General features: G+C 41.6%; 1 protein-coding gene across 2 annotated transcripts in view; it reads left to right on the plus strand.

Moving 5' to 3' along the window:
* The first annotated feature begins 3,870 nt into the window (after positions 1–3,870).
* The window catches only part of ATAD2B (ATPase family AAA domain containing 2B), a 158,402-nt gene continuing 139,722 nt past the window's right edge, over positions 3,871–22,550 (plus strand). For both annotated transcript variants that reach the window (XM_075923418.1, XM_075923419.1), the window contains exons 1-2: positions 3,871–4,219; positions 20,726–20,880. In XM_075923418.1, the coding sequence (XP_075779533.1) occupies positions 4,073–4,219; positions 20,726–20,880 (302 nt within the window). In that variant the 5' untranslated portion in view covers positions 3,871–4,072. The remainder of the gene's footprint in view (positions 4,220–20,725; positions 20,881–22,550) is intronic.

Here is a 22,550-nt window from a genome sequence, read left to right on the forward strand (position 1 = left end):
ATTTGGAAAGGGACATTCCTTTCTGTCCTGCAGTTCCTGTCATGAAGGCTCAATATAGAAATATGAAAAAGAAAATACAACAAAATTCAGCTCACTGAGAATAACAGCTTTTCTCAAACTAATATTTTAGAGGTCCTTATGGTTTTAAATAACAGATAAGAGCATGTTTGAAGCAATGTTGCTAGAGCAGTCTGAAAGTGTTGAAAATGGGAATCTCAAATGAGACAATCAGAATTGTTCCCAGCACATATCATCACTTGATCAGACTTCTGTACCTGGTAAAAGTTCAAGAAAGATATATAAAGGTTATACCTGTCTATTGTGATTTTTGGATATTAGACAATAAATTACTCAGATATAACTGAAACCTAACTCAAGGTAAATAAGGGGATTAGCGAAAAGAACCATTAAGCTTGAAAATCTGGGTAGCTCACTTTGAAAAAAAAATCTGACTGGTATCTACTATGTATTTTAAAGAGTTTGTGCAGATATCTTTGTCCCCATCTGTGATTCTGTTCATGAACGCCTCCTAAACAGTAAGATCTAGGACCACTGAATTTGGTATGAAGCTTCCTCTTACCCTAACTTAAAGCAAGGTAAGGGTTTGATTGTGCAGGTCAATGGGATGGGCCTGGAATTCAATTGTTTCTTATAAAATGGAAAGGAAAAGGTCTGAGAGGAAGGAGAGTTATACTATGTAACAGCCACAGGGGTCAGCAAGAGCCCAGAGATGAGGATCAGGACAACTAAAACCCTATTGGGTCAGCGGTGGAGAAAGGGACAGCTATCTACTATATATTTAAGAGAGTTTGTTTGTGTGTCCGTGTGTCTGTCTGCACCTAAGCTGTGCACCCCCTCCATCTGTGCCCACTACAGTGACCATAGACAGGCACCTCTCTCCTCAGGTCAGCCTGCATACTGAACCCCTTATCCCCAGCCCCACTCAAGAACAAAGATTTAGATGAAGAAAAAAAAACTTATTTGAGTTAAGGACTCAAGCAATGCTGGGTAAATCTTCTAGTAGTTTCATATTTTGTAATATTTCACATTAATCTCACATCGGTGAAAAGGAGTTAGCTGTATCCTATTAATAGTCTGTAAAACACATTGGTCTCCAATAGGGTATAGCAGATATTTTCTCCCCTCTTCAGAAAATGATTGGCTTCAGTATAAAAGTACATACATAAGAAAAATGCATTTTAATACATAGCAATAAGCAACAAACATGGAGTGAAGCATACCAGGCAAAAATTCAGAAACATTTATCTGTCATTTGTAGTATAAGCAAGATAAGTAGCCCATTTAGTCTGAGGCCTGGACTTCAGAGGTTGGTTGATGTAAGGCAGCTTATGTTGATCTAACTCTAAGGCTGTGTCTACATTGGCATGATTTTGCACAAATGCGCCCGCTTTTGTGCAAAAACATGCTGCCTGTCTACACTGGCGGGGAGTTCTTGCGCAAGAACTATGACGCTCCTGCTCAGGAATAAGCCCTCTTGTGCAACTGTTCTTGCGCAAGAGGCCAGTGTAGACAGTCAATGTGAATTTCTTGCACAAGAAAGCCCGATGGCTAAAATGGCCATCGGAGCTTTCTTGCACAAGAGAGCGTCTACACTGGCACGGATGCTTTTGTGCAAAAGCACATCTCTTGCGCAAAAGCACATGCCAGTGTAGACGCTCTCTTGCGCAAATACTTTAATGCAAAAACTCTTGCGTTAAAAATATTTGCGCAAAATCTTGTCAATGTAGACGTAGCCTAAGTGTCTACTCTACACTTAAAAGTAGCTTCCACTGATGTGACTCACCTGCTAATTCAACTTAATAACTATCTCCATGCTAGGTGCAGTGCCTGAGTCAGTGTAATGGGTAGCAAATAACATAGGCAAGGAAAAAGGCACTGCCTTCCCAATCCTGCTAACACCTGGCTAGCTGGGAAGGCTGAGGCTTGGCTTCCTGGCCAACCAGAACTCTGGGCCAGTGGGAAGGCTGAGGCCACAGCTCAGCTGTCCAGCCAACTAGCACTGCAGCTGGCAGGTGTTCACCCCACCACTCATGGTTGATGTAGTTAGGTCTATGCAGTTTTAAGTGTTGCCTTTCAGAAACCATCCCACAATGATGCAGTTAACTTGATGCAAGCACAGCATATTGCTGACACAAAGATTGTAGTGTGGAGATGTAAAACTGATTCAATTACTGGAGCAGCTGTACAGCAACATAACATAGGTCATCTTAATTGTGCACTGTAATCTTGCCCTGTTGAGATAATTTCTGAAGAGAAAAATTGGACCATGACATAGTTTCCATAGAAAGTGGTGGAACTCCCATCCTTGGGAACATTTATTGAGATAGTTATTCCATTGACTTAAAATAGACTGCTTGGCTGAGTAAACTTTGAAAGTTTGGGTCATTATATGGGAAGCACCATTCTGCCAGCTGAAATGCTGGCATCCCATGGATGAGAGGTATGAGACATAAGCCCACCTATCTGTTGTAGTAGAAAGGGCGAAGCAGGATGTGGCCCATGGTTTCCATTTAGCACAAACTATATCTGATGGTAAAGATTCTCTAGCTCAGCTCCGCTGTTTGGAGGAGCATCTTCATGCACCCCTCAAGAAACGGGAATCACGATCCCATAAACCAGGCTCCAATTCTAATCCTGTAGCCAAAAAAGGAGTCTGGTCTTGTGTGGGCTGTTCTGTCCATAAGTAGATAATGTAGAAAAGTGCTGATCTAACGGAAAATCCTGCCACCATCCAGGGATGGGTAGAATCCTTTTTACAATGTGCAGCAAACACATAAGTTCAGATAAGTTCTGAACACATAAGTTCTCTGTGCCTCAGTTCCTCATCTGTAAGATAAGGATAATACTCCCCTTGTCTGTAGTTAGACTGTAAGGCTACATCTACACTGGCATGATTTTGCGCAAATACTTTTAACGCAAGAGTTTTTGCATTAAAGTATTTGCACAAGAGAGCGTCTACACTAGCATGTGCCTTTGCGCAAGAGATGTGCTTTTGCGCAAAAGCATCCATGCCAGTGTAGACACTCTCTTGCGCAAGAAAGCTCCAATGGCCATTTTAGTCATCGGGCTTTCTTGCACAAGAAATTCATGTTGCCTGTCTACACTGGTCTCTTGCGCAAGAACAGTTGTGCAAGAGGGCTTATCCCTGAACGGGAGCGTCAAGAGTATTTGCGCAAGAAGCACTGATTTTATACATTAGAACGTCAGTGTTCTTGCGCAAGTACTCGCGGCCAGTGTAGACAGGCGGCAAGATTTTGTGCAAAAGCGGCTGCTTTTGCGCAAAATCTTGCCAATCGACACACAGCCTATGGTTTTTGAGGCAAGGTCTCACTTAGGTGTTTGAACAACACTTAGCGCAGGACCCTAATCTAGGTTTGGGATTCTGGAGGCCACTGCAATACACATAAAGGGCTGGGACTCAGAGGCTTGTTTATTCCCATTTCTGTACTTCAGTTTCCCCATAGGCTGAATGGGGCGGGTGTTATTGCTCCCCACCCCCGTGTAAACCACACTTGGAAAAGAGCGAGGCTTTATTGCTCTGAAATCCCCCTGCTGCTCAGGACCTGTGCAGTGCGTCCAGCAAGCCGCACTCCGGCTGCCTGCCCCACACAGCCCTGTAGCCCAGGCAATAGCCGCAGCCAGACTCCCCCGGGGGCTGCATGGAGCCAGAGCCCCCGCAGCTCCTTGGACGGCAACCGCCCGCAGCGCAGCTCTGGGCAGCCGGCTGGACCAGCTTCCCCCCGCCGCGCAGAGCAGCAGGACCCATAGAGCGCGCTGCGCCGTGCTAGAGAGTCCCCTGCAGGGGCCGCCGGGCCTGCGCAGCGGCCGAGCGCCCCCAAGCGGCCGCCGGCGGCCTCGCGGTGACCGAGCAGAGAAAGGGAGAGGGAGAGTAATGGCGGCCAGTTAGTGTGTGTGACTGAGCCGAGGAGACGGCGGCGAACTCGGCGCGCTCGGCGTGTGTCTCTGCCCGGCAGCCGCGCTCCCCGGGAGGAGGCGCCCCGCAGGCCTCCCTCCGCGGCGGCGGCTCCCCCTGTCCGCCCTCGCCGGGGCCATGGTGAACACCAGGAAGAGCTCCCTGTGCCCCCTGGGCAAAGCGGCGGCCGCCGCGGCCGGAGCCGGCAGCCATTTCATCTCGTCCCGGACCCGCTCCTCCAAAAGAGGCACCAAGGCCGGGCTAGAGGAGGCGGCGGCGGCCCGGGTGAGGGCAGCGGGGGGCTGGGAGGGCACCGCTGCTGCCTCTGTCGGGGCCGGCGGCAGCGGCGGGGGAGGGGGGCAGAGGTAGATCTGGGCAGACGGGGAGGGGAGCACCGGCGCGGCTGTCTCCGCCCGGGATGGGGGAGTGACTTGGGAGCTGGCAGAGGGGCTGCGGGGACACGTCCACACTCGGCTGTGCTGCGGGGGAGCGAGGGACAGGCGGCTGGAATGGGGGGGGGGGACGTGGGGTGCAGCTGGGCTCCCGCGCGGGGCTACTTTCGGGCGAGCTCGCTTGAGCTGGGGTGGCTGGTGGGATGAGGGGCCGGATCTCGGGGGGCAAAGGAGGAGGCTGGGGGGGGGGGTTTGTGTGGAGGCAGCATCGGAGAGAGACGGGCTGCAGCCGCGGGGTTAGGGGAAGACTTGAGAGCAGAGGGACAAAAGTTCTCCTGCTGCTGGCTTGCTGCCTCTGTGTGCGAGAGAGAGACAGACAGGCTGGTGCTGTGCCCGGCAGGGAATCGGGGAGGCAGGAGCGGAGCAAAGCTCCCTCTCTGGCTGTGCCTGGGACTGCACTAGAGGGACAACAAGAAACAAAAGTTGGGCTGCAGTAACTTACACGATATTGACCTCCGCTCGCCCACGGCAGCTATCCGCATCAGCCTTGACAGCCCTGTTTTAAATATGTTTCCCGTAGTCTAATCTCTCCCTTGAAAAGGAGGAGAAAAGCATAATTTTTGCTTGTTGTTTGCTTTAATTAGCTGTTTTCCAACACGATTTATAATCACTGCTTTGATTGTATGGTTTAATCACAGCTGAAACCAACAGCCTAATATCTGAAACTAACGTTTTATAATTGAGATCTGCTGCCGATTTCAGGAGGCTTCTCTTTTCTGCTCTTTCTGGATAGGTTTGCTGACAGCACATCTATACTCGTTGTTGACTTTTATTAGAGGGGTTTCCTTGTGTGATAGGAAGAAAATTTGCATTACAACTTTTCTGTGTGGTTTTTGTGCTCTGATCTGAAAACTATATTCTAAAAAAATATACTGTAGGTTGCCCCTACATTCAATGTGTCTAGAAATCTTAGGGCTGAATGAATACAGAATTGAGACTGCACTATCAAAATGTCTGAGTCATGCACCAAGAGACCACATCCCATTCATTGCTAAGGAAGAGGAGAAAAAAAGTTAGGGGGGGGGGGGGGAAGCAAATAGTAGCCAGGATTGTTAAAAACCCTTTCCCCTCCCTTTGTTTACTAGCACTAAAGAACACTGTTTACTAGGTGTCAGCTGTGAACTTTATGTTCTTTTTCAGTCCTTTCTCGTTGCTTCTTAATTCAGCGCCCCCCCCTTTCCTATCTGTTATTGTCTCAGTTTCTGCTCTCTGCTACTTTCTGCGCTATGGCTGTAAAGCTTCTCTCACACATTCCAGTATGCTGGTCCCATGGGCCTGGTATATACTCTGTGAGCCAAAGTTTGACTTAACGCTCTCTGGCTTGCTACATAGAAGAGTTTACTGTTGCTAAGCATTGTGATGGTGTTCCTTTCTATTGATTTAAAATGCATGTTCAAATGTTTTCCTTGGGGGAAAAGGGTAAGTAAAAATGTCCTGAAAATCATTATATTCATTTCAAGATACTTTATAGCAGTGGTCTCCAACCTTTTTAACCACAAGATCACTTTTTCAATTTAAGTGCAATGTGAGATCTACTTCAAACCTAAATATCCTTGCTCTGCTTCCTTCCTCCCCGTTCTTTTCTGATGCCTCACTCTGCTCACTCCATCCCCTTTTCTTCCTGAACCTCATTCACTTTGACCAGCCTCAGATAGGGGGTTGGGGATTAAGAATTACATTTAAGCATGAGAGAGAATTGAAAACTATGAAATGCACAGACCAGTCACAAACCAAAAACAACATACTTTGCAAGCAGTAAAAGAAGTAACAGCAACAACCCATGTATGTGTTGGGTTGGGCAATGAGAGTGGTCTTGGGCCAAAGAGTTCAGGCCAGGGTATTGGGGGTCAGGGTGCAAACTCTAGGAAGGAGTTTGGGTGCAGGGGAGCCTGCGTCTGGGGCAGGAGGTTGGGTGCAGAAGGAAGTTCAGGACGGCCAGTGATTCAGTATGCAGGCTCTGGCTGGGCACCACTTAACTGAGATGGCTTTCAGATGGTGGTGCAGTGAGGTTAAGGCAGGCTTACTCCTGCCCTGACCTTGCACCACTCCTGAAATTAGCTAGCATGTACAGCAGTGGCTCCATGGCACTGTGTGCTGTCCCTCATCTACAGACACTGACTCCATAGCTTCTATTGACCACTGTTCCCCATTATTGATCACTGGCAGCTGCAGAAATGGTGTCTGCAGGCAAGGACAGCATGTGGAGACCCTCTGCTCTGCATTTCTCAGGGGCTGCAGGGACATGCCAGCCACTTCCAGGAGCAGCAATTACCATAAAGATGATTACTCCAGCCACAATGACAGGTTAGGCATTTTAGAACTCACTACTCAAAGAATTACATTTAAGCATGAGAGAGAAATGAAAACTATGAAATGCACAGACCAGTCACAAACCAAAAATAACACTCTTTGCAAGCAGTAAAAGAAGTAACAGCAACAACCCGTGTATGTGTTGGGTTGGGCAATGAGAGTGAAGGACAGTATGTATTTGTGAGAATGACAGACACACACACATTGTGTGACAGTGACAGAGATGTGCATTGCCAAGCTCCCTCCATCCCCTTCTCTCTGTGGATATGGTACAGGGCAGGAGGGGAGGCATACCCTGATATCATCACTCTGCCTTTTCTTCCTCCCACATTCTGCCCAGCAAGCAGGAGGGTGGGAAGTGGGGAGGGGCAGCTCCAAGGAATAGGGCAGGAGCAGCATGACAGTGGGTAGAAGGGCAATTGAAGTGCCAGCGCTTGAAAGATTCTTGGCCAAACCAGTCAGGATCACCCTATAGCAGCTCCAAGATCTTCTGGTAGACCCAGATCTAATGGTTGATGACCACTGTTTTATACAAATGAAGTATTTCTAAGGGCAAGTGTGTAACTTTGCATCAACTAATGGATTTGTTTTGGAGTACATTGGAGTACTTTTATATTATGAGTATACCACAAGTATTCACTGTTGTGTGTTTTGCCTTTTTTTAGAAACACATTAGTCAAAAGTTAGCAGAACCTGCTAGAAGTTTTTACTCTTCTTCCTTTTTAGAATTTTAGTGCCTAAGTACTTTCATTTTCAGTATGCATTTCACACTTTAGCTTAAAGCTGTTGTTAATATTAAGATCTGAGAAATTGATAATGATGCGATATCGGAAAAATGGAAAAGGTGCTGAGAATGGCAACAAACATGATTAGAGTATGCAATAGCTTTCATATTACAGTAGGGGAAATTAATAAAAAACTGGGACTGTTCATCTTGGAAAAGAGATGACTAAAGGGGAAGATATGACAGAGGTCTATAAAATCATGAATAGTGTAGAGAAAGTGAATAAGGAAGTGTTATTTACCTCTTCACAAAACACAAAAACTGGGAGTCACCCAGTAAAATTAGTAGTTAGCAAGTTTAAAACACAGGATAGTGCTAATTTAGCCAATAAACAATCTAGTGTTGTAAAGGCCAAAAGTGTAATAGGGTTAAAAAATGAATTCGATACATTCATGGAGGATCAGTCTATCAATGGCTCTTAGCCAAGGTAGTCAGGGATGCCACCGCATGCTCTCTGTCCTTAAAGCCTCTAACCAGAAGATGGTGAAACTGGAAGACAGTGGATAGATCACTTGTTGATTGCTTTGGAATGTTCATTTTGTTTAAAATATACTGTAGTGTCCTCTGTGAGAAGATAAGATAATAGGCTACATGTAACATTAGTCTTGACCCAGTGTAGCTATTCTTATGTTCCTGTGTTACTGAGCTCTTAGATCTCCATGAAATAATGCAAAAATATCTAACAATTTTCAGGGATTATAATGTGCCAAAATCAATAGGGCAGTTAGGCATAAAAAATAGCTGAAATTCAAGTAAAATGCTGCAGAGAAATGGATTGATTGATATGTTACGTTACGTGGGTGTAGAGGCATTGTTTCATTTACTTCTCATGTTGGTGCAGTGATGTCCCCCTTTAAAGCCTACCATAGATATGTGATATGAGAACCCCAGCTCTACTGTATTTCTGGTGAATGGGCAGCTAATAAGAGCAGATTTCTGGTACTCTATAATGAGAAATATGGTCTTATCTGAGTCTTAGTTTATTTCCTAAAGAATGTTGATTTGGGATCCCTCTGGAATGCTGTTTCTTGAATATGTTTTCAAATACTAGCCAGAGAGCATTACTAAGATTATTTCTGTATTCCATACTGTGGATTAAAAATTGAGTCAACGATAGAACAGTATCCTGTAAAACTAGTGGTTGCATTGGATACAGTACATGAGTTACTTCTCCTATTGTGTTTTTTCTAATATATTGTAGGTTATATAAACTTATTTATGAGTGTATACTTCAGACAAACCATTGCAGGGGAAAGGAATGCATAACATTTAAATGTCTTAACAAAATACTAACTTTTACAACTTAAGTAACATATTCTCTGATGTACTGATGTTCTTTGTATTGACCAAATATTAAGATTAAGAAAATCAACTTGCTGAATGGATCAATGAATCAGATGAGCATTTTTGAAATGTTATGGCTATATGTGGTACATTAGAATGTAAAGAGGAGGAAGTGAGGTGTATTGTTTTCAGGTTTAGTTTGTATATTGTAAGTGTAATGAGAGGTGTGTTTTGCTTTTATGTAAATTTGATTTAGAAGTGTTTTATGGCTACATTAAAACATTCTGACAGGATGCTTGATACCAGGAACAAAATTTACCAAATAAAACATAACTAAGTTTTCAAAATAATATAATTATGTAAGTAGGTTATATACTTTAATTCTGAACCTTCCCAATCTGTGTAAAACTTACTTTTTTTTTTCCCCCTACAAAATAAATTTCCACATGTGTTTGAGTTCCTGTTATTAATTTACAAAACTAATTTTTGGATGTCTTTCAGTTACTGATATATGAATTGTGACTGCAATGATTGGACTTAATTAGCCATTGAAATTAAATTTTCCTTTCTCTACAATATTAAGAGATGATTGTTTAACCCAACTGCAAAAACTAAAAGTCACGAATTTATTTCTCAGCTAAAATTATAGTAGTATTTTAATCACGCCACTATATTGGTTAGACATTTTAGAAATGTAGATAAGAATAATCTAATTTAATTAGGCAAGGAAGCATTAAAGTTCTTTAAGAGCTACTTGAGGGCACTCTGATTACTGTAATACATGTTCCTTGCTAAAAGTAGGACTGCCAACAACATTCAGTTTATTCAGTAGCAACATAGAGCTCTCCATTGTACTTAATTGCTATTAGCATTGCAGTAACATAGAATGTAAACAATATACAGCGTTTTATCATTTGTAGTAACAACAAATATTTATATTTTGATTCAGTTTCTAAAAATATAAAAATTAACTGAAAGATTTCTTTCCATTTTAAAAGTCTGGCACTATAACTTTTTAGATTCTTCTACAGGGTATACAGTTATACCTACTCACTGGCTCTTAAATACAAATTAGTCTTTAATGGTCAACAGTTCAGAACCATGTTAAAATATTTTTTACATGTTTTTGAATTCTTATTTCAAAAGATTTGTTTTAAAACATTGATGTGCACATTTGTAAAAATTGAACGAGTATTTTTTCTTTCAAGCAGAATAGCAAAAGGTGTAACATATTTGTTTTTATTTAGAAAAATGCTTGATACCAGGCAAACTGAAAGCCATGCTGGGCCCCTGGGCAATGGGGGAGGGGACAGCTCTGCAGTTCTGAAAGGGGTGGTGCCTCCGGTGGAAGGGGTGGGCCTAGAGCAGTCAATCCTCAGCTCTGCCCGGAGTGCCCCATGCCAGCCTCCACTCAGCCTTCAGTACTGCCAGGAGCACACTGCACAGCACTTCAGTGGCAATTTAAAGGGCCACAGGCTCTTGGTGCTGCCGCTGCCTCTACTTCAGGAGCAATGGCAGGAGCCCCGGACACTTTTTCAATTAAAAAACTTAAAAAATAATTAATAGTATTGCAGCACGTTAGAGACTAGCAAAAATATAAATGATATCATGAGCTTTTGTGGGCACAACCCACTACTACATGATACCATTTAGATTTTTTGTTAGTCTCTAAGGTGCTGCAAGACTATTCATGATTTTTAAGTTTTTTCAGTTACAGACTAACATGGCTACTCCTAAAACTTTTGAATTGGCTGGCCGTGACGCAGTTGCCTCTTTGCCCCCTCTGTCTGTGGCCCTGCTTGACAGATTAATGAGTAGTATTGTCTTTCCTTTCTCACTTTCCTTTCCATTTTTACAAGTTATAAGGGCTTGTTGATTTAGAATTTCCTTTTGAGGGTTATCTATATGAAAGTGCCTAACACTCCTAATAGCTAACTTACCTATTTGAAATAAAAACTCTATATAATCATTGATCTTGGGTCACATAGAAAAAGAAAACGACGCTGCTTTCCACTTGTGTTTAAAACTTCTTTAAAGAAAAATATCTTTCCTATAGATGCCCCTATATTTTCAAACCTCTGAGTTATTTACTATTTTCAGTGTTTCATCTGAAACTTTTACAGTTCTTAAGTTATGAAAAAGATTTCAGTTAAAGGCAGATTCTGAAGGAAATCCACCCTTTTTAGAATGGTAATGAAAGCTAGTTTTTTTCTTGTTTTAGTGGTATTTCTTACTTTGCGACCTGGCATGAGAAATTCAGAAGTAAACCATGTAATTTGTTCCTTAGGTCTGTGTTAGTCACACATTTGTGCATAGTGGAAAAAGGAGTAATTGTTCCAAATGAAGTCTAACTTCCTACTGATATTCTACTATAATATAGTATACTTCAACCCTGCTTGGCATTATAGCATTGAATGTGCTCAAATGGACATGTAGGGATAGAATTTTTCAACAGAAATCTAGCAAATCAATTTGCCTATGATAACCTGGGAGTTGGGTTACATACTAATGGCTAATTTTCATATAGAAAAATAATTACCTATTTTGCTTGAAACTGCTAGTCGTGTTCTAAAATCATACTATTCTGGGTTCTGACCTACTTGGAACTCAGAAGTGAAGCAGGATGAGACCTAATTAATATGTGAATAAGACCTTACAAGAATATTCAGGAAATAGTGTTGGCGATACAATAAGTTGCGCTCTTTCCTTTGAGTACTGAACTATTATTCCAATGTAGCATTATTGGAGGCTGCTTATGGAGCTGCCATCTTTCAGCTGAGTCTTAAATCAGAGGTCCCAGACACTTTTCATTACATATCCCATGACATTTTTTTGGTCAGGATTGTGTTCAGCTTGGATTTCTGCAAGGTAATTAGTTCAGGTAATTAGATACTGATCACCCAATTCCCCCTGTACATTCAGTTGTATGTGGAAAAGCTCTTTGCTGTCTGCCCTAAAGTTAAACTATGTACTGGTGAACTATTGATATTCTTCTGAGTAATTGAATTTAATATTGTATAAATGTTTATGTAGCTATTTTTCATACTAAGTATCTAGTACCTAGGCACAGATGACCTTGAATTTCTGCTATACTGATTGTTGTAGCTATGGCCTTGTCATTTCAGTGTGTGATATGTTTTGTTACTAATATATCACTCCTATTTATTAGATAGATATAGCTATAGATATATTCATCTTTTCTTTGTGTTTAAATTAATACAGTAATTTCCAAATGTAATTTTAAATTGCTATATGTGTAGCCTTTGAATTTGTATTGTAGGAAAAAAACAAGAATAAAGAAGAAAAAGCTGGTGTGTGGTAGATTTTGAATTCTTTTCTTTTGAGCTTCTGTCATTAAATAGTTACATGAACTCAACATATTTCATATGCTTTGATAATAATAGAATGTAGAAATTTCTGTAAGGTGGGAAGGATACCTGATGATAAAGTTCAGTATGAAACTAAATAAGTTTTTGCATTCTTCAGTCTTTGGAGTGTTACATTCACTAAATCAAGGTCTTTCAATATGGAGGTTGTGAACAGGTATCACATAATCATAAGTACCCTTTTCATAATGGTAAATGGGGGTCTCTTTATAGAAAATGGGATAGTAATATTCAAAAATTGGAGCACCACTGCACTACGTGGTTGAACTGGGGGGGAGGGGAAGGCGGGCAGGAGCCAGTATGTTCAGGGAGTCCACTTTTAAGCTGGTGCTCTGTATGCACAGGCTTCCACATTACCACCTGCCCCCTACCCATGCACTGCTGCCTCAGAGGCAACAGCACAGGGGGGCAGGTGGAGCCGCCTGGCCCCCTTGAATGTAACTGCTAAAATTTTTCAGTGATTACATGATTACATACTTAAACACATTTTAACAGCCCTAATATACAGTATACTGATCATAAATAGTAATAGTACCTACATAACTTTCATTAGTTGGTTTAAAAGTATTATACAAAGAAGGTCAGTCTCGTTATCCACCTTTTTTCACAGATGGGGAGACTGAGGTATACAGGGGAAAGTGACTTGTCCAAGGTGACCCAGCAGACCAGTTTTAAGAGTTAGAAATTAAATCCAGATCTCAAGCCCATTCCAGCAGGCTATTCATGGAACAGAGAACAGGAAGAATAGGCTGAAATGTGGATGATACAACAATAATTTGATTTTTTTGTCCTTCTCTCCTAACATACAAATTGAAGACCCAGATTTCCACCTCAAATTGGTGATGGGGTGGGCGAACATGATGAATATGGTGGGAAAACTACAAGTTTTTAACTTTTATCTCCACAAGGCAAGACGATAGAATTCTGAACTCTTGTTGTTTTTCTCTAAATCTGCATTCCTGGCCAGCTCTTCATCAGTTGAGTATGTATTGCACTTGTGTATTTGTTTGTCTGAGATGTTTCATAGGTTAGGTGAAGAAAAATAAGTAGATTGTTAAAATGTATTGATATATATGGACAGATGCAAAAGAGTAGTAGACCAAATTAGTTAGGCTAGATTCAGTTGTATGATTGTGTATAGAATTACAGAGTTTTAAACTACACCTTTGTTTTATCTGAACTGCACTTCAGTCACAAAATTCACAGCGCTAATGTGATCTGCATTTGGGCTTTCTTTTGGAGAAAGTGTATGCATCTTTTTATGAGAATAAAATGCTTATAAAGTGAGCCCACATAGTATCATTTCCTCAAGGAAAAAAAAAAAACCTAGTATTTTTTTTCTAAATAGGGCATCACATCATGGATGCATGGTATGGTAGAAACAAGAGACATTCTATAGAGGGTAACCTCTTTGTTTTCTTCCTCACTTGTTACACCTATGTTAAATAGTAGAATCCTTTAGTAGCCCAGTTCATCAATACCTTAAGCAATATTTCCAAAATATGTGCGGAATCAATTTTTAAATGCATCTAGGCATGTGTGAATGTGTACCACCACCAAACCCTAGTTGAGCGCTTCACTAATCAGCTGGGCAGCATTTGAATCTCTCCTAAGTGGCTGCACAAGTGCACAGCTTATAGGGAAAGCGTGAGACATCTTTGAATGTTTGCATTGCTGTTCAGAATATATAAATAAGCAGTGGTTACTGAGCCCAGATTTTCTAGGGTTAGTAAAAAACATCGCTTTCATGAGTAATGTTAATATCTATAAATCATAGATCTCATTTCAAGGAAAGCAGAAGTAAAGATATGTTTGACTATCAATCATTAAAGGAAATTTCCTGAAAACATTTAGTAGTTTAATACAAGCAAATTTGAGGAAGTTAATTTTGTATTTTTAAAATGAGAGACAAGACTAGTGTTTGAAATAATTTGGACACTTTTAAAACTATGTAGGGAAGAAATCAGTTAAGAAATGTATTTTAAAATATAGAAATTGAATATGTTGCTCAAAATAGTGAATTGTATAAGAGGGAGACAAGATCATAGATGTTGAAAGGAGTAAATTAATAGGTGGAAAACTCATATGTAAATGTGCTGAAATGATATGAGCATTAATAATTGCGTTGGATGTAGCCACATGTTAACGACTTGGGAATGATGTGGCATATTATTCCATAAAATAGATGATTGACAGAGCTGATTTTACCATGATGGAAACCTTTTTTATATCAGGCTGTCCACTGATACAAATTTCAGTGCAGCTGAATCAATAGTTGCTCTAATGGGAATCTTCTGAAATTCCCAAGTTGTAGACATGGCCTTACATGTATGAGAATTCTTATGACACAACTAGATTGGATTGAGTGCGCCTATTTAGTAAAAATCATAAGATGAGAATATATTGTTGCTTTATAACTGAAATTACTCATCAGGTTGCTTGAAATTGTCAAAGTTTGTAATCATTGATGACTTATTATCCATATGGATGATGACCTTCTACATTAATTTATAATCCTTTGAAGGCTGGTACATTTTTTTTTCAACCCTAGATCATGTTGGCACTGTAAGTTTTGTGGTTGAAGTGCAGTTCAGATAAAACAACTGTAAGTGTCAAAGGCCTCAATAATGGAAAAAGCATATGCTGGTCCTGCCTCAGCAATTTTCTTCAGTTAAGCCTGTGAGAACACAGGTTGCTTCCGGATATCTAAACAGCAGCTAAAGCCAGGATATCTTTTTTTCATTTTCTTGTAGATATCAGCTTGCAACTTGTTTGATATCATAAATCCTTTATGTTTAGTATCCAGTACATGCTAGAGATTGCCCCCCTCTCCCTGTCCTTTAACTTGACAGTTGATAATCTGAAATGCTTTAGATTGCAATCCCCATTGTATGCTTCGGGGCAGGCATTTATCAGTGAAGAGCTTCTGAGTTTGCTTCCCTTACTGGTTTCATCTAGACATGTTTGTTGATTCTTGTGTCATGCTTCAAAGGCCTCATCTGGTTACTGAAGTCTTTTCTAAAGAAGTGGGTTGAGAAGGAAGAATTTAGTTATTTTCTTTAGCTTCTAGTTTGGGAAGTTCTTTAATTTATTACTATTTAAAAAGTAAATGTTGTTAGTACATGTGACAAAATTGTGATAAGTGCATTGTAGATTCACGAGAAGGTCAGAAGGCATCCTTCTAATAATCTAGTCTGACCTATTATACAACACCAGTCATAAGGCTTCCTTGAATTAATTTGTTTGGACTAGAGCAGCTTTTCTTAAATGTGGCTACATGCAGCCTCAGGGGCTAGTAGGGGCTTTTCTTGTGGGCACCAGCTCAGGAGCAGTGGACCCTTCCCCAGGGTCACCAGAACGGATTGGGCCTGCACCTCCCTGGAGCCACAAATGCTGGTGGATCCTCACCTCTTGGGGCAGTGAACCTTTAGCTGTCTTCATTCTTGGGATGATGGGTGGTAGGTTCTGGTCATTTAACTTCAGGCTCTGGCCATGGACCTTAGTCACACAGCAGTGGATGCTGACCCTCAGTTCCTCCACATTCCCCCCGTATTGTCTCTGGTTCCCACAGCCACCTCGTCCTTCTGTCCATCCCCACATTGCCTCAGCCCATATATTTCCCTGTCCATCTTCCCCTCCAGGGCTTAATTTGTCACCTGGCTTGCCCAGGCTGAGGAAGTCTTCTGTGAAAATGTGTATTTGTACATTTGTTAATATCACTTTTCACAGCCTCTCAGTTAGTTGCAAAAAGTAATATTAACAAACCTATACGTATTACTTTTCATAGTAAGTCTTTTTAAAAAGCAGATAAAAAGCAAAAAGAAGCAACAAGAATCAGGAATGTGCAAATGATCTTTTTCTATTCTGTGTAGGTCCAGTTAAGGATAGAAACAAATATACATTGTTTTTATTATTGAGTCTGCAAAAAACACCACCACCACCACCTGTACATAAATTACAATGATTTGGACAAGTACGTGTACATGTGAGAACTCCCGAATTAGACCATATCTTTAGAGAAAATGCACAGCCTTGGTCTAAAATTCCCAATGATGGCAAATCGACCACATCTCTTGGTAAATTGTTCAAATAGTTAACTGTCCTCATTGTTTTGTGATGTATTTTTATTCAGAATTTGTCTCTCTTAAAGTTCCAGCCTCTGGATCTTGCTATATATTTTTCTGCAAGACAGATCATCTCTACAACATGAATTAAAAATAATTATTGAAAGGAAAGGATACAGTTGATAATATAACAATACTGCATGCAAGCCGTTTTTGTTGAATTTTGTATTTGATATGATTGTAGATTAAAAGTATATATCGAGAAAAGAAACATTTGTGTATGTGTTTAAAGAAGTATATGTTCAGTTTCCCCTTCATTTTCTCCTTTCTCCATTCAGGTAAAAAGAATGTAAATGGATTATAAACCTGCATGCATAGCTTATACTTAGGTTCTTTGCAGGCATTATTCCATTAACTTCAGTGGCATTAGATTAGCAGAAAATTTGGCCCACCACCTGTGCAGGATTCTCACTACTGGCTCTTTGCTCCTTAGTATGAGACTAACCAAACTTCCCTAGCTGTGAATTTTTTCCTTTTGTTCTTGAGTACCAAACTAGTGAAGAGCAGGACCATTGTGACCTTACAAACTTGAGCTATTTCCCTATTTTCAGTTGGTAAAGGAGCTTTTTGGAGGAGAGGAGAGACTGCATATTCCAGGTTTTCTGGATCACAGTGAGGTTCACTGTTTATTCTCTTCTTCCAGTCAGGCCCTGTATAGTTGTGCTAAATTTTTCAGTCTTCAGGTGTTTCCGTGCACTTTTGAACTTGTTTATTTGCTTGGTGCTGTAGTGCATGTTTTGTCTGCAGTGGCCTGGAATAGAGTTTTTGTGCCTGCTACTGTGTTGTCTCAATACTGTTTCAGCCAACACATTGGCACTATCAAGGTATCTTAGTGGGTGTTCTCTGCACTCTGATGACAGCAATGCTCTTAGCACACAAGATAAATCCAGTGCCACAGTTTAAGACTGCTCATTGCATTAGTGCCTAAACAATTGTTTCAGTGCTGACTTAATTGGCAAGCTTGAGCCTATCTCAGTATTTGTTTCTTCACTGGCCCTAGAGGTCTGCTTGGGTCTAATATTTAGGTTTGACCTGGACCAAAGCCTATCCAATTAGAGCCTGAAAGGGTTGAATCATTTTCTGACCCAACTCTTCCACTTGAATCTGAGTCATTGTTGCCTCCTCCTGCCCCTACAGTATGTTCTCTTTCTGATGCTCAGTCCCATGGATAGGAGGAGGAAAGCTCACCTCACCTGAGTCCAAAAGAGTCCTGTAGTTTTCTCACCTGACATGGACCCAGCTCTTTTAGTTGGGTCCCTTTTGCAAGAATAGCTTGTACTATGTGGAAATTAGGGATGTTAGCATATATTTGAGTAACCGATTAATAGATAAGCCTAGGCTTATTGGTTAATCCCATCGGCTACACGCACACCTGCCCTTGCTGTCTCTGTATCAGAGGCAGCAAGGGAGGGGAATGGGTGCCAGTGAGGAGCTGGCTTTAAGGAGGCTCCCCACAAGCACCGGATCTTCTTGCATCCCCACACCCCGCACTGCTGCCTCTGGTACAGCCGCCAGCTCCACGGGGTCACCTGCACATGTCCCCCCATTAGCCAGCTTGGGTGGCAATGGTGTCTCTAGCCTCTACTTGTCAGAGGCTGGAAATGAATGACTGGAGAGGGATCCCTTGATGATTTCCTGTTGTCTTCACTCTCTCTGGGGCATTTGGCATTGGCCACTGTTGGAAACACATACTGGGCTAGATGGACCTTTGGTCTGACTCAGCACTACTGTTCTTATGTTCATATTTGGATGGGGCTTGATTATCTTACACTCAGGTTAATGAGATGTATGTTAGGTGGCTTTCTTAGACCATGTTATGAATTAATTTTCTAGTAATAAAGAATAATTAACAATTTCTGCACCTATATTAAGCAAAAACCTGCTGTGTTTTTAAAAATTCTACAGCAAGTTATCAAATCATTTTAGTCTGTATTGCATTATTGTCCTGCCTTTTTCTTCTCACTCAGCTTTGTTCTCCTGTATCACAGCTAATTTCAGACTGGTTCTGCAGCTTCACTTGCAACTTTGCTTTTCTGTTGCACAAAGCAACTCTTGGCATTTCAGAAAGGAAGTGTTCATTAAGGCAGTGGTTTTCAAACTATTTTTCTCACGCCCCAGTTGAAGAAAATTGTTGATGCCCATGACACAAGATAATTATATCTTTTGACTAAAGTGTTGGCTCCATCAATGAGGGGTTTGGAATGGAAGAGGGGGTTCAGAGTTGAGGCAGGAGATTGGGGCACCAGTTTGGGCACAGGCTTTCCGCCAGCGACTCTGTCAACAGAGCAGCAGGAAATCAGCCAATGGGAATGTAGAGCCACTGCTCTCGGGGAGGGCAGTGCATGGAAACCTATAGCCCCCGCCTAGGAGCTGGACCTGCTGCTGGCCGCTTCTGGGGTCTGTGGTGCCAGGATAGGCAGGAAGCCTGCCTTAGCAGCCCCAACTAGTCACCTGGTCACCCTACAGCAAAGCGACCCAGTGCCTTGCGACATATACTTCGAAAACCGCTGCATTAAAGTTGACTTGCATTAGTGGCAGACTTCAGTAATAGTACCAAACATACCTTTGGCTTTTCACACAGCATGTACAGGTAGGGCTGTTGGTTAAGGTACAGAACTATAATTTTGTGAATGTTCAGAGGATTCGAGGGTGTGGACTTTGCTGGTTGTTAGTTGCAAAACTGGTGTAGTAATGAACATTTGTTATAACTTTAAGCATGACTAGATGTGTGTTTAATGTTTGGAAATTATAATGGAGAGCTCTAGCTCTAGTACTGATTTATTGGAATTTTAATGTGATTTTAGAATCCAAAACCAATACTTTAAAATACAATTTTAAAATTTTGATTCCACATTGTTGGATAAGATACAAAAACTTAAATCAGTAAATAGTTAGATCAGCAAAAAGTCAAGTGTTATATTCATTAAAGAAAAAGAATGTTTTTAATCCTTGTCAAGCTAGATTGTATTGGAGCCTAGAGAAGACAACACAGGTATAGTTTTACATGTTTGTTAGGCTTCCCCTCAAGGTTAATTTGACTAGTTAACAAGTTCTAAAATTGGGTTACTAGCAATTTCTGCATAGTATGGTATTTAGGGGTATCCTTTCTATGCTGGTATTAAAAACAGTATAGGAAGAGTGTTGAAAGAGGTAAAATCATTTAGTTTCTTTTAAAAATACTTTAGATTTGCGATAAAAGCTTCTGAATATATCTATAACACTTTTTATTTTATTGAGATAAATATCTCAATATTTGCATTAGGGATGTTAAATATAGGTTAGTAAATAGTCGATTAACCTCATGAATTCCTATTGGTTACTCTACTATTCTATAGTCCCTGGGGGTGGAGCCAGCAGCCAGTGTGCTCTGACCCCACTCCCAAGGAGCCCCCTGCCACTACTCACTGCTGCCTCTGTATCAATGGGTAGTGGCAGCGCAGGGTACCTGGAGTGAGCTGGTCTTCAACGGGGAGCCAGTTTAAAAGGCAGACTGGCTGCCTGTCACCCTGCGCTGCTGCCTCTGATATGGATGCAGCTGCACAGAGTGGCAGGGGGCTCCTTGGGAGCGGGGCTGGAGCACACTGAGGCAGCAGCACAGAGTGGAAGCAGCTCCTCGCAGGGGGTAGGGCTGAGCTCCCAGACTCTCTGCGAGCTGGAACAGAGCCGGGCTACCTGCCCGCCTGGCTCCTAATACACTTCAAATGCAGAGCTGCAGCAGAGGTAGGGTCGTGGACCTGGTGTGAGCCAGGACTGAGCTGAGCTGCTGGCCTGCCTGCTAACAAATTTACTGGCAAGGAGGTGGTGGTGGTGGTGGTGGTGGTGGTGGGCGGGGGGGAATGCTTGTATTCTATAGGATTAACCTATAAGATTTTGCTTATTGGTTAATCAACTACACTATTACATCCCTAATATGCACATTTTTTTTCAGTGGGGAAAAAAGTCCTAAAATTGCCCAGATACTTTGGTGATGGATACTTTAGAATTCATCTGTTAATTATTTGGGTAATGATATCAGAGAGAAAAGGTCATAGTATTTTGCTGTTTCTTTTTCTAATAGCTACTTAAATTTCAGTGATACAATAGAGAGAAAAGGTATTTTATGAATTACATTGCTAGTAAGGGCAGTAGTGTTACTGAGGATACAGTAAAATGGGTTTGGAAAACTAGAAAGATTGAGTTTATGTGCATTATAAAGAATTATTGATCACTACAGTATTTTAATTTCTTATGTTCACCAGGTCTAATGTTGAGGCTTTTCTAGGTAAATTGGCGAGTTATTCTTCATCGTGTCTGCATTTTTAAGGTAGATGAGTTCCTTGAGCATCAGTAAAACACTACTGTGTTTGTGTGAACTGGGTTTGACTTTCTTTAGGAGAGTAGTGGAATCTTTTTGCTATGGTAAATGTAAAAATGATCCAATTGAATGTGGTGTGATTCTTTGTCTCTTTCAGAAAGATGAAGGTAGTGATGCTAGTTTGAGTGATAGCCACATATCTCCTCCAGCCAAACGTACCTTGAAACATGCTGATTCCGTGTGCAAAGACAAATCGAAATCACGCAGTACTGGGCAGCGAGAGGAATGGAGCATTTCAGCTGGACAGTCCAGGTAATTTGGTGCACTGAATGAAAAGACAGTGTTCTGTTCATTTTAGTAAACCCACTTATATTTAATGTGAGAGTACGGGCAGCACACTTTTGCAGCATGTTATTGTTGACCTGTTTTCTTATAGTCTACATTGTCTAACTTATGAAATAACTATGAGACTCTTAGGGGTTGTATTCTTCCTTATGTGACACTACCTTATCTGTTAAAATGGAAAGTGCATTGGAATGGTGAACTATGTTAGGGTCCAATTTTACACTGATGGCTTCATTAGGAGTTCTGTGCACTCAAGGAATAAGCAGCATGCCCTAATTTTAAATTAGGAAATCTGTGTATTTTTTATCTCTTGTGTACAAGACTGTGCAGCCTTCTATTCCTCAGTGATGTTTTTTCATCCTCTCCATTATTAGATAACTATAGTTTATTCAGGTGTTTAGTATATTAGAAGCAGGCCAAAGTACTAAGCATTCCATATAGCCAAAACCAAAAGTGACATTTGTTTAATTTTCTGACTCATCAATTCAATTTTAGGAATAAGTTTTCGTTTTAAAGAAGGTCTTCAGATTGGGCGCAAGTATCTATGCGAGTATATGGATACCTAAGTTCTCTGTAAGATGCACAGCTGCACAATCCATATTAAGCGCTGTGCAGGCACTGAAGGAATCTGCCCAAAGTGGGGACATGCTGTAGCCGCAGGAGAGCCATCCCATCACCAACCTTACCTGGCCTCCAGCCTGTCATGGCAAAGGGAGGGGCAGTCTGAACATGGTGCTTCTCCCTCACTGGAACCCTGTCGTGGAGAGGTGGCCCTGCCCTGTCCAGAATGCAACTGCAGTTGGGACAGCCGAGCCTAGACTTAGCCACAGCACCAAGATCTGTTGCAGCTGGGGTGGTCCTCCCCTGGGTCCAACCTAGACCTGGCTAGAACCTGCTGGGTCAGGGGAAGGGTGCCTATTCTACAGTTCCAAGCCTGGAGTTGCCATAGTGGGGACAGGTGCCTCTCTCCCACCCCACCGCCCAGCTGCTACTACGAGGAAGAGAGAGGGAGTCCTCTCTCCTCGTAGTAGTTCTGGAGCACCCTTTTTGACATCAGACCTCTCAACCTGGCACCACCCCAGAGCCCACAACCCTAGTCACAGTGCACTCAGTCCTATACCTCAACCCTCTGCCTCAGGCCTGAGCCTCCTGGCCGTACCCCCATCATACATTAACCTTCATATTGGTGCACATAATAAAATTCATTCTGCTCATGGGTGGGAATAATTAGAGGGAACACTGAGGGACACTAAGCAAAAGCCCCAAGCTGTTGGGCCTGGTACAGCTTTTTTGAACATTGATCTTGGCTCTTGCAACTGCTACTGCATATTATATAGGACTTGACATTCTTTGTTTCATATTGTTTTAAATTCAGTAAGTCTGAGACAAAGTTATTCTTGTTACTGCTAGCATATGGGAACTGCAATATCTCGTTATTTGACTACAGCTCCCTAAAGTGGGACAAGTTTAGATACCAAATTGATGCAACTGATGTTGGTAAGACAGGTGATTATTTAAACTGAGAATTGTGTGCCTGCAGCTTATTACATAGCAGGCTTCCTTCAGAAATCATCTTTGAAAAGTCATGGAGGTTTCTTTCAGTCCTATGATTCTATGGAGCATATATACCGTATATT

This window comes from Pelodiscus sinensis, chromosome 3 (genome assembly GCF_049634645.1).
Source record: "Pelodiscus sinensis isolate JC-2024 chromosome 3, ASM4963464v1, whole genome shotgun sequence".
Lineage (NCBI taxonomy): Eukaryota > Metazoa > Chordata > Testudines > Trionychidae > Pelodiscus > Pelodiscus sinensis.